The 12,977-nt window shown below is 40.4% G+C and overlaps 1 protein-coding gene across 1 annotated transcript in view; it reads left to right on the forward strand.

Annotated features, from left to right (window-relative positions):
- The window catches only part of ctnnal1 (catenin (cadherin-associated protein), alpha-like 1), a 51,665-nt gene that overhangs the window by 19,850 nt on the left and 18,838 nt on the right, over positions 1-12,977 (forward strand). Inside the window, exon 2 of the mRNA XM_068576041.1 lies at positions 11,780-11,969. Coding sequence (XP_068432142.1) covers positions 11,780-11,969 — 190 coding nt within the window. The remainder of the gene's footprint in view (positions 1-11,779; positions 11,970-12,977) is intronic.

The following is a 12,977-nucleotide window of genomic DNA, read 5'->3' on the forward strand; positions in this document are numbered from 1 at the left end:
CTTCTCATTCCAGTAAAGTTTTATTGATGGAAACAACCAAATCACTCTCGTGATTATTTCTCCCCCTGTTTACAGGTATGTTGTTTAATAGATGATGTTAGCGTGTCAGTATCGATGTGGGATGTTTCCGAAGAATGTTGTGTATCTATTTTGGGACTTTAGAGTTGTGTGTGTGTGTGTGGGGCGCTGCGCTGTGTGAGTGAGTTCCTATTAGCTGTAGCTAGCTGCGGCTAGTTTAGTGTAGCCGCCATGTTGTTAAGGGAATATGTAGATGTGTATATATATGACTGTATGTTGATTATTGTTGTGAATGTACACAGTCATTCCAGTAAAGTTTTATTGATGGAAACAACCAAATCACTCTCGTGATTATTTCTCCCCCTGTTTACAGGGGTGTAACACTTGCTTAGATCCAAGATGTCTGTGCTGTCAGGCTGGCTGTCTCGGTTTCAGCATAACTGTTAGATCCATGTAAAAACAGTGAGATGATCCAAGTGAATGATTCTTTGTGTTGTCAGTATCTTATGTTGTTTCTGTCTGTTTTAAGTTCATTACAAGCCGACTTGGTTCACGTCCCTCTCTGGGACGCTGTTACTTTCCCCTGAGACTAAGATTGGCTTGCTCATTATTTTTTAACAGTTTTTTAAAAGGCATTATGCAGTAAACATCTTTTTGAAATCAAGAACAATCATGAATAATCAAGAACATACGTTTTGATTATTCACTGGAAATATTTATTTATACTTTTTAAAGTGAGATGTTCTGAGTGCTATTCCCACCATACCAGGTGCATGACTGTTTTCACCACTCACACACTGGTAGGTCACTTCAATAATTATTTATTTGACAACAGAATCTCCCTTGTATTGTGTTTTGCTGAAATCCATTTCAACAACAGACTCTCAGATAATCTTGACAGAATAAGCGATTTTGAACTTTACTTTACTTTTGTACTGATTATGTCCAACATGAACTTAATAAACACTCACTCAATGAGATAAAACGAGTCTCTTTACTCCACTAACTTTACTCCATCATGTAAAAAAGGAAGATTTCCCCTTGTCGGTAGATAATGTCACATATTTATCTTTGGACCAACATTCATTATATTACTTCTTGGATGTTATGTGCGATTAAATCAGGTCCTCATAAGAGGCAGTTTGAAATTTGAGTAAAATTGCTTCTTTGCTTTCTTCCCGAGAGTAAGATGAGTTGATGTATACCACTTTTATGCCTGTAAAGTAAATATGAATCTTCAGCCAGGAGCCAGTTAGCTTAGCTCAGCATAAAGACATAAATAGGGGCGAATAGTTAGCCTGGCTCCGCCCTTAAGGTTAAAGAGTCCACCCACACTACTTAACAAGTCACTGTGCCTGGCCAAGAAACAGTCAGATACATTTATGTATGTATAGTTTTGGAGAATTTTTTTTAACTTTTAAATGGCTCATTAAAGGAGGTTGCTGTTGTGCCTCCAGGCAGGGAATTCAACTGTAACAACTAATGGCTTCATATGCACAGCACTGGAGACGCTGTAAGTGGGTTTTTCTTTACGATCAGATGTCGCTTGTCAATCATGCTCATAAAATGCCTCTTGGTGCACAGTTTAATTCAATATTGTTATTAAATTAGTTGTAATCAGATTTATCTTTCTTTTAGACCAACTGCAACTGTAAAGGGTTTTAAAGAGAAATGAGATTGGTGCACCACAAGAGTAGTTGGAGTCATGGTCTGCTGCTCCGCAAACACAAGAGATCGATTCCCTCTGCTCCCTTTCCCATCTTAGTTGACCTTGGATTGTGGTTAACAGAGCAAAAATTGATCCGCAGCCATGTTGTGTTTGCCTACCCAGCAAGGACCATTGTATCAGAGGTCACACTGTCTCATCTTGTCCGTCCCTAGAGTCACTCTTGATTGAAAGAGAACATTATCATTACAAGTAGAGGCGAGTGAGCTGGTAAAAACTCATTTTGCTTTATTTCCTCTTTAGTGCTGCTCGGCCGTGCCTGTGTTTTTTCCGTCTTAGCAGTCCACCATCCTCCCTCATTTACTGTACGCCCTTTGCCATGTACCCGTCTATCTCTCCATCACAGCTGTCTGTCTGTTTTTCTCCCAGGTTTATCATTCTCTCTTATCAGCTGCTGCTGGTTCCTCTACGCTTCCTGCACCTCATATCAGCCTGACTCATTACACTGAAGCAATGCTCTGCTTTCAAGAGAGATTGTGCGTTACTGTCCGTGCACTAACAAACCAGGTCAGCGGGGTCCCATAATGTCAATACAACTGCTCGAATATCAGGTACGGCCTTCATCCACATGGGAACTAATGCATGTGTGAGGCGTTTGAATACAAGTGTATCTTGGGAACTGCTGATAAAGGATGGCTGCTTTCATAAAGACAGATTTTATTTTTACTTGTCACAATTTGTCACACGGTAAACTACAACTAGCTCAGGTCAGAGTGACTCCGTAGAGCTCTCTGCTGAGCGCCCTCACTGGGCCCACTTAAGACTTGATAGATTTCTCATTATTTTTAGACAGCTATGATGGAGTACCAGGTAGCACATGGCCTGTTCTGCTTTCCTTTTAGATTCTACTTCCTGAGTGGAAACACTAGAGCACTATGGCACATGAATGGTAAACCAGTCCACTGCCTGCCAAGCCCTGGAGATGAATACTTCTCTTCATGTGAAACAATAACAAATATGTAAGCCGTGAGCTATTTTTCCATCCCTTCATTTAGAAATCCGTCTCTTCGAGGTTTCAGAAAGGCTACGAACACTTGAACTGTGGCAGAGCACCAAGGAATCTATGCCAAGCTGTAATACCAGGCAATAAGTGGGATTATATTTGTCATTAGTTTGACAGTTAATGGTCCCTGGGAAAATATGAGCTGAGTTTATTGGGTTTGTCTAGTGTGTGCCAACCGTACAATCAATTCTGCAGTTTGTCTTGGCTTTTCAGCATCCACGTGGGCAGGTTGAGCTGATTGACTGTCAAGATTGTTGTAATGTGGAGCCAACTGCACTTCCCAACAACAGCAGTTACAGAGGAAGCAACTGAAGGCAGAACAGATTAAAAACAGGAAACATAAGCAACGCCATCCATTTAAAGAAATATGCCATTAACATTGTTTCAAAGGCTAAAAAAAGTTGAAGAACAAGTCTTTATTGTCAGTGCAAAATCTATTTTGATTGATATACTCATTGTAACTATGGTTTGTAAGTGCTTTGTTCAGTAAAACATACCTGCATTTTCAATTATATCCATTGGTTTACTCCATGATCAGTGGAAAAATTGCAGCTCAAAAGTTGTTTCTCAGAAGACCGAAATGCCATTACAACATTGTTACATGTACACAGGCTGTTGATTTCACTAAATAATGTTATAGCCTGGTGAAATTGCACAGTACATAATACATTGCCTAGTAATGGCTATGCATAATGTTTTGGAACAGAGCCTAGTAACACAATACTGTCTGTGTCCACTGACATACCTGTCCAAGTCAGACAGCGATGCCTATTAGTGGCCTCTTTCTGTGCAGCACTCGAGTGGTTGTTCATAGTGAGAATGAGGACATATTTCATCATTCTTTTAGCCTGAGCCCTTTGTAAAAAAGTTATCATTATTTTATATAGTGAGGAGGAAAACACATCAATGTTTATATTTTCACAGCTTGCAATGCGAAGCTTGTTATTTTAAATCCAGATATGTAAACAGCAGGCACTAAGGTTAAATGCTCATTTAGTACTTACAAAAATGGGCCTGCAGTAACAGAAACCACAAAGGACCAAACATTTGCATTAAATGACTTGGTCAGATAAATAAATGCAAATAACGTTTTTTTTTTGTATTAAGATAAAACAATTTAAAAACTAAGCAGCCATAACTGGTACAAAAGTAATTGTTGTGTTGGTATTTCCGACAGCAATGTACTTCAACTCCTGAATAATTAACCTAATACATCCAAAGCAGACCCACTGTGTGTAATTCAGACTCCCCTCAAGAGACATAATCCTCCATTATTGGTCATGGGCCATCTTGAGATGTTGCTCACACACACTAGCAAATAGCTAGTTAGTTGGTCATTACTGATAACCTTTCTCTCTGATGTTTGCTGTGGCTCGAGTCTGCCGGGCCTCATATCTAAATGTCAGCACTGATTGCTGAGCCGAACAGGCCTCTTCTATCGGGCAACTATGAAGGGATATGATCTGATAAAGATAACTCATTCAATTGTTATCCTTTATTATGACGTTCATGATGTCTTTATTGTCCGTTGTTGATGGACAGAAAAATAATCACAAACTATTTAAGCGACTTTGAGTATTTTGACAAGCGCTATATAAATAAAATGTATCATTGTTGTTATTATTATTATTAAATATCAATTTATTGGTAAAGTTTCGTGAAAAATGTCTGATTTCAGCCTCTCAAATCTAGACATTATCTGCTTTTCTCTGTTTAATATTATATTTTATTTTATAGAGAAAATAATCAGCAGATTAATCACTAATCCAAAAAATTGTGACTTGCAGGTTTTATACATCTGCCCTTGTTTCTGTGTCTGTAGCCATCAGTGTCGCCTACTTTTCTGTCTCAGCAAGATAGTATCTCTGTTTAAATTCATACATCTGCAAGCTGTAAACAGAGGTTGCAACATTCGCAGGAGGCATGTTTCTGGCCTCCTGGGGAATGGAAGTCCAATATTGATAATAACATTATCAAAATAATACTGTGGTGGTTGCGATGAAGAAAATATTTCAATAGAAAAGCAATGTTCTTGTGCAACTGCAGTTAAAGTTCAATAATAACCTCATGAAAACTGTGCTCTATCAAAGAGACATAAGCACATAAAAATGCTGGCTCTTTTGGTATAAAACAGAGGAATGCTAATCTGGTTGTCTGTTATACAATATGGCTGACAGCTTGCCCCTCTGTTGGCTTCTGTAGTCTTCCCACATCCATCACCTCCCAGCATGCTATGCCCTTCTCCCCCCTCTTCCTGTCTCTCGGGCAATCAGCTGGTATTATCCCTGTCATCTTGTGGTTGTATAGGCGCGCAGTGATTTGACTTTTTTTTTTTTCTCTGGAATTATCTGTCTTGCTCGGTAAAACCATCTGCGTTCAATCACCCTAAAAGGCTACAGCCACTGCCAGCTCACTGCAGTCTCTTTATCTCTGGGAGGCAGCTCGATGGGTGTGTCTTTGTATGAATGAGACGAGAGGGGAAGCAAGCTTCACTAGTAGGAGTTTAAGAGGTTATCACTGGTTCAGGGAAGCCTAAATAGTTTGTCTCAGGAAGAGGTTGACAAGCATAGTCTGTCTGTCTGTTGGTGACACATTTCTCTTTCACCTTCTATTCCTTCTGTTTCTCTATTCTCTCACCCCACACACTCGCTAGGTAATAAGATATGTTATGTATTTACTATTTATGAATATGCATTCCAGATAGCCTTACAGAGTATGTGAATACATGTATCTATATTGTATTTCGACTAAGAAAATAGCCACATATTATTCAATAGCACCAAAATCATATTTCGTCAAAAGCCTCATGCTTGTTCAGGGTTTGGTTTTAGCGTCTACAGGTTTGTAGAAACTGTATAAAGATGAAAAACTTCTGTTACTCATCGGGGTGACCACTTAAACAGACATGTTGTGTGGTGTGTGTGTGATGGAGTACTAAATGAAAAAAAGCTGTAATTCCTAAAGAATGCATGACTAGAAAAGTCTACTTGAGGTTCAGCTCAGCGTTAATGCTAACTTAAACTCCTGCTTTGTGTTTCTAACTTAACAAGGTAAACCAGAAAACCTGCCTGCTGCTTCTTTAACTCTTCCATTGTGTTTGCAGGCAGCTGTGAGAGCATATAATGAGTGTATCTTACATTTACTATGAGGGCATGAATCAGTGTTGCAAAATGCAGGTTTAAAATATCCACCAGCCCAGTATGTTTCACTGTGTTTTTGTTCAGTTCTAAGCAAAATGGTGAGCTGGTGTCTCGAATACTGGCCATATTAGTTTGGACCAGTTTGTTGTTCACTGTGTGCATTGCACACTTGAAATTAGTGCCTTAGAAATGAACTAATTTGCAGTGGATGGTGCAGCCACTCCACTATCTCTGCTGTTTCTCAAGCTCATGGTTCGTGCACATGTTAAACATAACAAGCTGTCACTGTATTATGTTTTGGAAAAGGAGGTTCGACTTTAACTATGGGATTCACTGTTGAATAATAAAACCAAAGTACAAAAGTGAAAAATATAACACATCCCAGACAACAAAATACTAGTTCAGTTTGTTTATTTGGCTCATCCATGATTAACTTGTCACAAGTGGTGTGAGCCAAATAAACAAGTGACGTGTGAGTATTTTGTCCTTCTTGACTTTGAAATCTGGGATGTGCTACCTTTTCACTTTTGTTTTGGGAATATGCTACTGTAGTGTATCACACTGTTGGCTTCTGCAGCAGACAGACTCAAGAGACAGACTTGAATCATTTACAATAATGCACACAGAGGAGGAGATGATGTTAGAGGAAGGAACAAGTCAAGGTAAAGTGGGATGCAGATGTGACTCCCTCGCTCCCTTCCCCTCTCTGCATGTATCTGTATCCACCCCCTCCAAGCTACCTTGTCTCTCTTTTCATCTCCTTGTATTGCATCTCCAGGCTGGCTGTGGAACAGCGCAGCATCGAACTCCCATCTGCTTGCGGCAAATTTGAAAATAATTTGCCCATCCTTTAAAGTGCATGTTCAGAGTGACTTTCATCCCTTTTCTTTTATGTTTTTATCTCTCTCTCTCTCTCTCTCTCTCTCTCTCTCTCTCTCTCTCTCTCTCTCTCTCTCTGTCTCTTGCATTTTGGGGAAGACGAAAGGAACCCTCCAGGAGCACAAACATTGCCCTGGTCCCTTTAGGTGCAGCTCTCCCTGTAACAATGATCCCTTTGTACTGTAATGGGCCAAAATGAGACCTGGAAGTATTCTTTTTCCTGTTTACTTTAACAAAGTGACTCATATGCTGTAATGAGAGCAAAGTGAGGTGTACAGAAACAGGAGGATACTAAAGTTACCCAAATGGAAATGTTTTACATTAACAAGGACAAACACAAAAACTCCCTCAGACAAGATAATGCCGGCAGTTTCATCTGATAAGAAAATAAACACGACCAAGGAGTAAAACCCCTCTTTTTCTTTCTCTCCTCGTCTTCTCTTCTTCACACAAGCTACTATCCAATTATTTCCTGCCCTTACACATCAAGGTTAATTAAGCACACACACTGTACATACATACGTACATGCAGTCAAGTAAACTCTCATATCTGCACACACCCACTCACGACTAAGTAGACAAAAATAAATTACACAATAATTCTGCTGTTACGATAGATGGATCATCATTCTCCATCTTTGATGAACACCCCCACATCCACACGTAGACATTTATTGGAGCTTGACTGCCATGGCTGAATGTATTGTGAGTTTCTTTGCTATGAATTCTGTTTTAACTTTACATTTGCACATGTTTGCATTGTTACTCACCTCAGCAGGCTAAGTAAAGCTTAAAGGAATCAGAGATGTAATTCAGACAAATAAGCAGGTCTTATATAACGGTTGCCAAGCAAGGCATTATTTTAATGAATGGCCACTCACTTTGATCCTTCTGCCTTTGTGAAGGATTTCTTGCAGTTATTAAATGACAATAATTGCGTAACTTTGCTACTGGGCTAGGCTTTTAATTGATCTGTTTGAGCAAACTGGATTTTTCTTCCACAAGCACACCCATTTATCTACAGATTCATACAATTGCATTAGCCGGGAATCAGTCAAAAACATGCAGAGAAAGAATGATTCAGAAAACACTAAACTTACTCCCAGAAAAGCTATTCAATGAAACTCGGTAGCCATGGGAGGCAGCCACAAATGTTTCCAGCTTTTGTTACCCTCTGATTTATAGTTGGTCACTTTGTCCTTGAGGTGTTGACTTGAATTTCTCGCTGGCCAATGGGCTCTGTTGGTGTATTGTTATGCTCAGAGTGAACAGTTGATGTCGCTTCTACGGCCTTGTAATTGTTCTCCTAATTATGGACAACAAAGAGATGTGAGGTGGATGGTTGGGATTGACTGGTTGTGTGCCAGCAGAGAAAGGAACAACAAGGGGAGGAACAGCCTCTGCGGTGTTAACGGAAAGTAAAAGAGAGACACTTCATCAGAGACTATGTGTGTGTTGCAACAGCGGCAACGCTGTTCGTTTATGTCCAAAGATATGTCATTTCCCCCAAATCAGGGACATCAGGGAGTTTGTTTGATACATTCAACACTGTTTGTCATGAATACCAGCATGTACTACAAGTTCAGCCCTGAATGTACTCTTGACAGCAAACCTTTGTGTAGCCATGCCAGTATAGCAATGGAGACAACCAACTAGCCCTGTCAATAAACACATCTGCTGGAGCTCTGACTTCACATCTGAAGCAACATTTGTGCTTAGATGTAATATTGTGTAAATCCTCAGCGGAGCTTTGAAGGCTTTAGGCCGGATGCTGCTTGGTTGGTGGAGCTCATTGGCATTCGAACACTGCTGGAGTGCAGCAGAGCACAGCAGCACGGCATCGCAAGGGGGACTGTGAACCTCGAGACGACAAATGAACTGGAAGCAGCTTGAATGATTGAGCGCGTGTCTATAAGGAGTAACGCTGGGTATCTGCTCCATAAAGTAGCACAGTCTGTGATGACTAGCATGAATGTCTGCTCATATTGCATGATTAATATGTATCCAAAAATGTCACTTGATACCAAACTTTAAATGTAATCTTCACTTTGTCATAAATGTTTTACTAACAAATCTCTGCCTCTGCAAAATGAAACTGAAACAAGTTCATTTTGATTCACACAAACACAATGGCCTCTATGCTGCGATGGCTCTGTATCAATATTATGTTCTCTCCGCCCTGCTCTGTTCCTGTTTGCACAGCCCAGTAAATGCACCCAGCTAGTAATCTCTAATGGAGGACATTCCAGTCTGTGGTTTCCCTCTGCTCTGTCGCTGTCTCTCTTTGTAATTCACACGGACCTTTTCACCGTTGTTTGTCTTTCACAGACACAAAGTGTAAAACTAACTCCACCTTCTGCTCATCTGCTGGAGTGGAGCAGAAGATACTTCTCTTACCCCCCACAGGCTGCCCCACTGTGAGTGCTGCAGTTTGTGTACCTGCACAAATGCAGTCACTTAACTTTCTCATGCTCCGGCCCCCTTAAACACTGCTTTCTGGATCAGCGCCAGCTGGAGTGTTCACGGGAGTTACCATTTGCATGAACAGGCCATCTGGGAGAATATTTGTTCATTATCCTGAATTCAGACATCCATGTGCCGTGCATACAATAAAATACCATCCACACACTTGTGCACAAGAGTCCTCCAGAAAAGCCAAGGACAGGTACTTGACTTTACATCACAGAATTTCTTTTTCATCAATTCTGTTTTATAACTTCAACACCACCTGAAGTTGAACAGCTTTCTATATGATAACATAGATCTGAATCACGTGTCACGGTGCCCTACGGTCGTTCCTTCTTTAGGCTGCATCATGTCCAGCCGGCGTTAGTGTTTTCTAGGGAGTATCCTATTCTGTGCAGATGAGTCAGTAAAAAGACACTGGGCTTGCTGAAAGGGAAGCTCTAATACTGAGATGAACAAGACAGACAATAAATATAAAGTGGCAGGTGCTGGACAAAAAGAAGAGCTTCATGAATACTCTGAGGGGCAGAATCCTGCTGCAGAACAAATGTCTTTCTGAGAATGGAGAACATTCAAAAAAAAGTTACAACTTCTTTAAACGTGTTAGAGAAACAGGGTGACACTGAGATGGGCACTGAAAAGTGGTCATTATGATGGAGGAAGAGTTGAGGAAGAGAGAGAGAGACAGGTTAATTTGGTACACTTTGTTTTCTGTTTTTGAGTATATTCTTTTAACTTTTTCTTTCTATCCTTATTTCTTCATGTCTCTTTTTCATGATAATAAAAAAAGATACTCAACTCAGCAGCTCAACGTCTTCTATAGAAAGTAACGGTAATATTATTACAGTAAAAGTGTCTTTTTCGGATTGAACCACAGATGTGACCTGCATTGTTTAAGGACTTTAACAGCACCTTTTTTTATGTGTGATGCAGAATTTATTCCAAACCCGGTAGCAAACTTTTTTTTTGTTTTACATATCCCCAGTTAATTTAAATTTCTCAGCAATTTGAAGATGGAAAGTCTGACACAATATAGTTTTTTTTCTGTATCACGGTATATCCTAACAAGAAACGTATCCGGTGTGCGCAGTGCTAATGAGCTTGGGGCCCCTGTGAAACAACTTGAGCAGCATTAAACATCAACATTACTTTGAAACTCAGCAAAGCTTGTGAAACTGTCAGGGTGGATGATGTGTGATGTTCAGTTTTAATGTGGGTCATGTCTCAAAAGGCTGCTGCTCAAGAGGTGGGCTGACTCAGGATAATTTAGCATTGTGGCATTCAGATTGAGGAGGATTTGTACTGTATTTGTACTTAATCAGATCAACTGATTAAAAAAACTAATCATTAGGTGTCGAGCTACACCATAATTGCATCCCAGTAAAGTGAAAGACAATTAATAAAAGACTATTTTGGTTCTATTTTGATTGTTTTTTTTTTTGTTTCTGCAAATATGTAAACCATTTGATGCTTACTGTTCTCACATGTGATGTAATGTGTTCACTGTGTGGTATTTTCTTTTCAATATTTTGGCGATTCTGGACTGATAATCGGACAAAACAATACATTGTACGATCAAGTATTAAATTAATTGAAAGAAAATTAATCTGCCTTGATAATTGTATTTTGTTTGATTCTCATGCAAAGATAACGATCCAGATGTCAATACAACAATCCAAAAGATCTCAGGGTTATTTGTGTTACACAATGTCAAATATATCTGAACACATTTCACTCAGATTCGTTTGTGAAACTAAATAGGTTTCCTGTCCCTGTGTCAGGGCTGCTGCTCATTCAAACAGCTGGCTGAGCTGTGTTCAGCGTGTGTTCTGTATCCCACGAAGACTTTACTGAGAAAGATTCCCCACTTGGACCACCTGCAGCTGTGGACCAATTAAAATCACCACCCACCACGCCCTGACCCATTTGGTTTGACTCGCATACACCCACTGACACGCACAATGATAACAGCTGGAGAGAGTGAAAGCAATCGATGAATAAATGATGACAATTAGCTCTACCCATTCATAATTCATACCCTCAATTATCACTAAGAGGCCCCACCTGAGTTTGATGTGTGTGCGACTGTGCGTGTGTGCGTGTGTGTGTGTTTCTGTGAACCCGATACATCATATCTCCAAGTGTCCAAGCCACTGTGTTTGTTGCCGCTGTAGTTTCAATTTTTATGAAACGTTTCGTTGCCGTTTGGTAGACATGCATAGTTTGTTATCAACCGTCTTCCAAAAGTGTTATCTCCCTTTCTAGCTGTACAGGCAGGAAACTCCTCTCCTGATAAGCAAATGGAGTGTGTGCTCCAGACTCAACATGCTCCCTTATCGTTTGTTTGGATACAATTGCAGATGTTTACAGTATCGAACAAGAAGTTGTGATTCTAGATAGGCAATGTGCAGCCATGCAACTTGTGTATTCATTTATCCTCCTCCCCACTTTTAGATGGGTCAATGGAAAGCTACCAAACTACATCTGGTAAAGAATGTGTCTTAATGTCCGTCTCTCTCCTTTTTCTTTCTCCACACTTTCCTGCAGATCACAACTCTGATCAACCACAAGGACAAGCCAAAGAAGTCGGAGCGTACCCAGGCCGCCATACACAGGGTGGGGCAGGCGGTGAGTGTGGCTGTGGGACGCTTTGTCACCGTCGGGGAGGCCATCGCCACAGAGAACCAAGAGCTCAAAGATGAGATGGGTCAAGCCTGCTTCGAGGCACGCCGAGCAGGTAGGCCTGCTTTGCCTGCTCAGATTACGTGCCGTCGAGATAAAGACAGCACTTATATTGTAGTCACACATGCTATATTAATGTCATAAAACTATGTGGTGCTTTATTCTAAAGACTTTGTCAGAGTGGAGACTACGTCTTCCTGTCACAAGCACGGCCATGGCTTTATGATGTTTCGAAATTGCCATTGAGGGTGTTATAGCTGGCGAGCTAACAAGACCAATTACTGTTTATTTGTTAAGATAGGCTGTGACAGTTTCTGGAAGCATCAGGCGTTACTTTCAGACCTCGTGTTATCAAATTTGAGCTTGTTTCGATTTGTCTGAACAGCCTTGCTGTCAGACTGCGTTACATCAGAGGACCTCCAGCTTGTTCTAAAGGCATTGTCGTGATAAGGTTAGAAGTAAAGGCTTGAATGAATAAGTACAACTTCACCAAAGGGCGCTGTGTAGAATAAGAGTGTGCAAGTTTGGAAAACAATGCATAGATTATGATAGAAGGCTCCTGGAGACTCAGGCTGTTGGCGAGCTGGAAGAAGTTATACAGTATTGTTTCCGATATTCACCACCTCGGATATGTGTTCTGTATTACAATGCAATTTTCTTTCTCTGCTTGAGGTCAGAATCGCTTGTTTTTTTCAAGGTTTTAAATTTCCTGGCTTGGCCAGTCTTTGTGGAGTTTACATTCCTCCCCATGTCTGAATTTCCTTTCCTTCCTATTCTAAAACATGCAGGTTAAGTGATAACCTAGCCACATGTTCTCTCCAAATATGCAAAGATAATCAGTTTGATGGATATATACAGCTATATCAAGGTTAAAACAGTAAACAACTGAGAGAAACAAAGGGGTACAGAGAATTGTAGGAGGGTGGAAACAGTGACAACCAGTGTGAAGGAACAAGAATGTGTGGATCACTTTTTCACAGCACTGTCGGCTTTTATTGAACCGGAGAAAGAAAGAGGTAACGGATTTGTCAGGAATGCGTTTCTCTCAGTCTTTCGACACTTT

The sequence above is a fragment of the Clinocottus analis genome, unplaced genomic scaffold (genome assembly GCF_023055335.1).
Source record: "Clinocottus analis isolate CAN_PGR_092001 unplaced genomic scaffold, fCliAna1.0.p SCAF_14, whole genome shotgun sequence".
Taxonomy (NCBI): Eukaryota; Metazoa; Chordata; class Actinopteri; order Perciformes; family Cottidae; genus Clinocottus; species Clinocottus analis.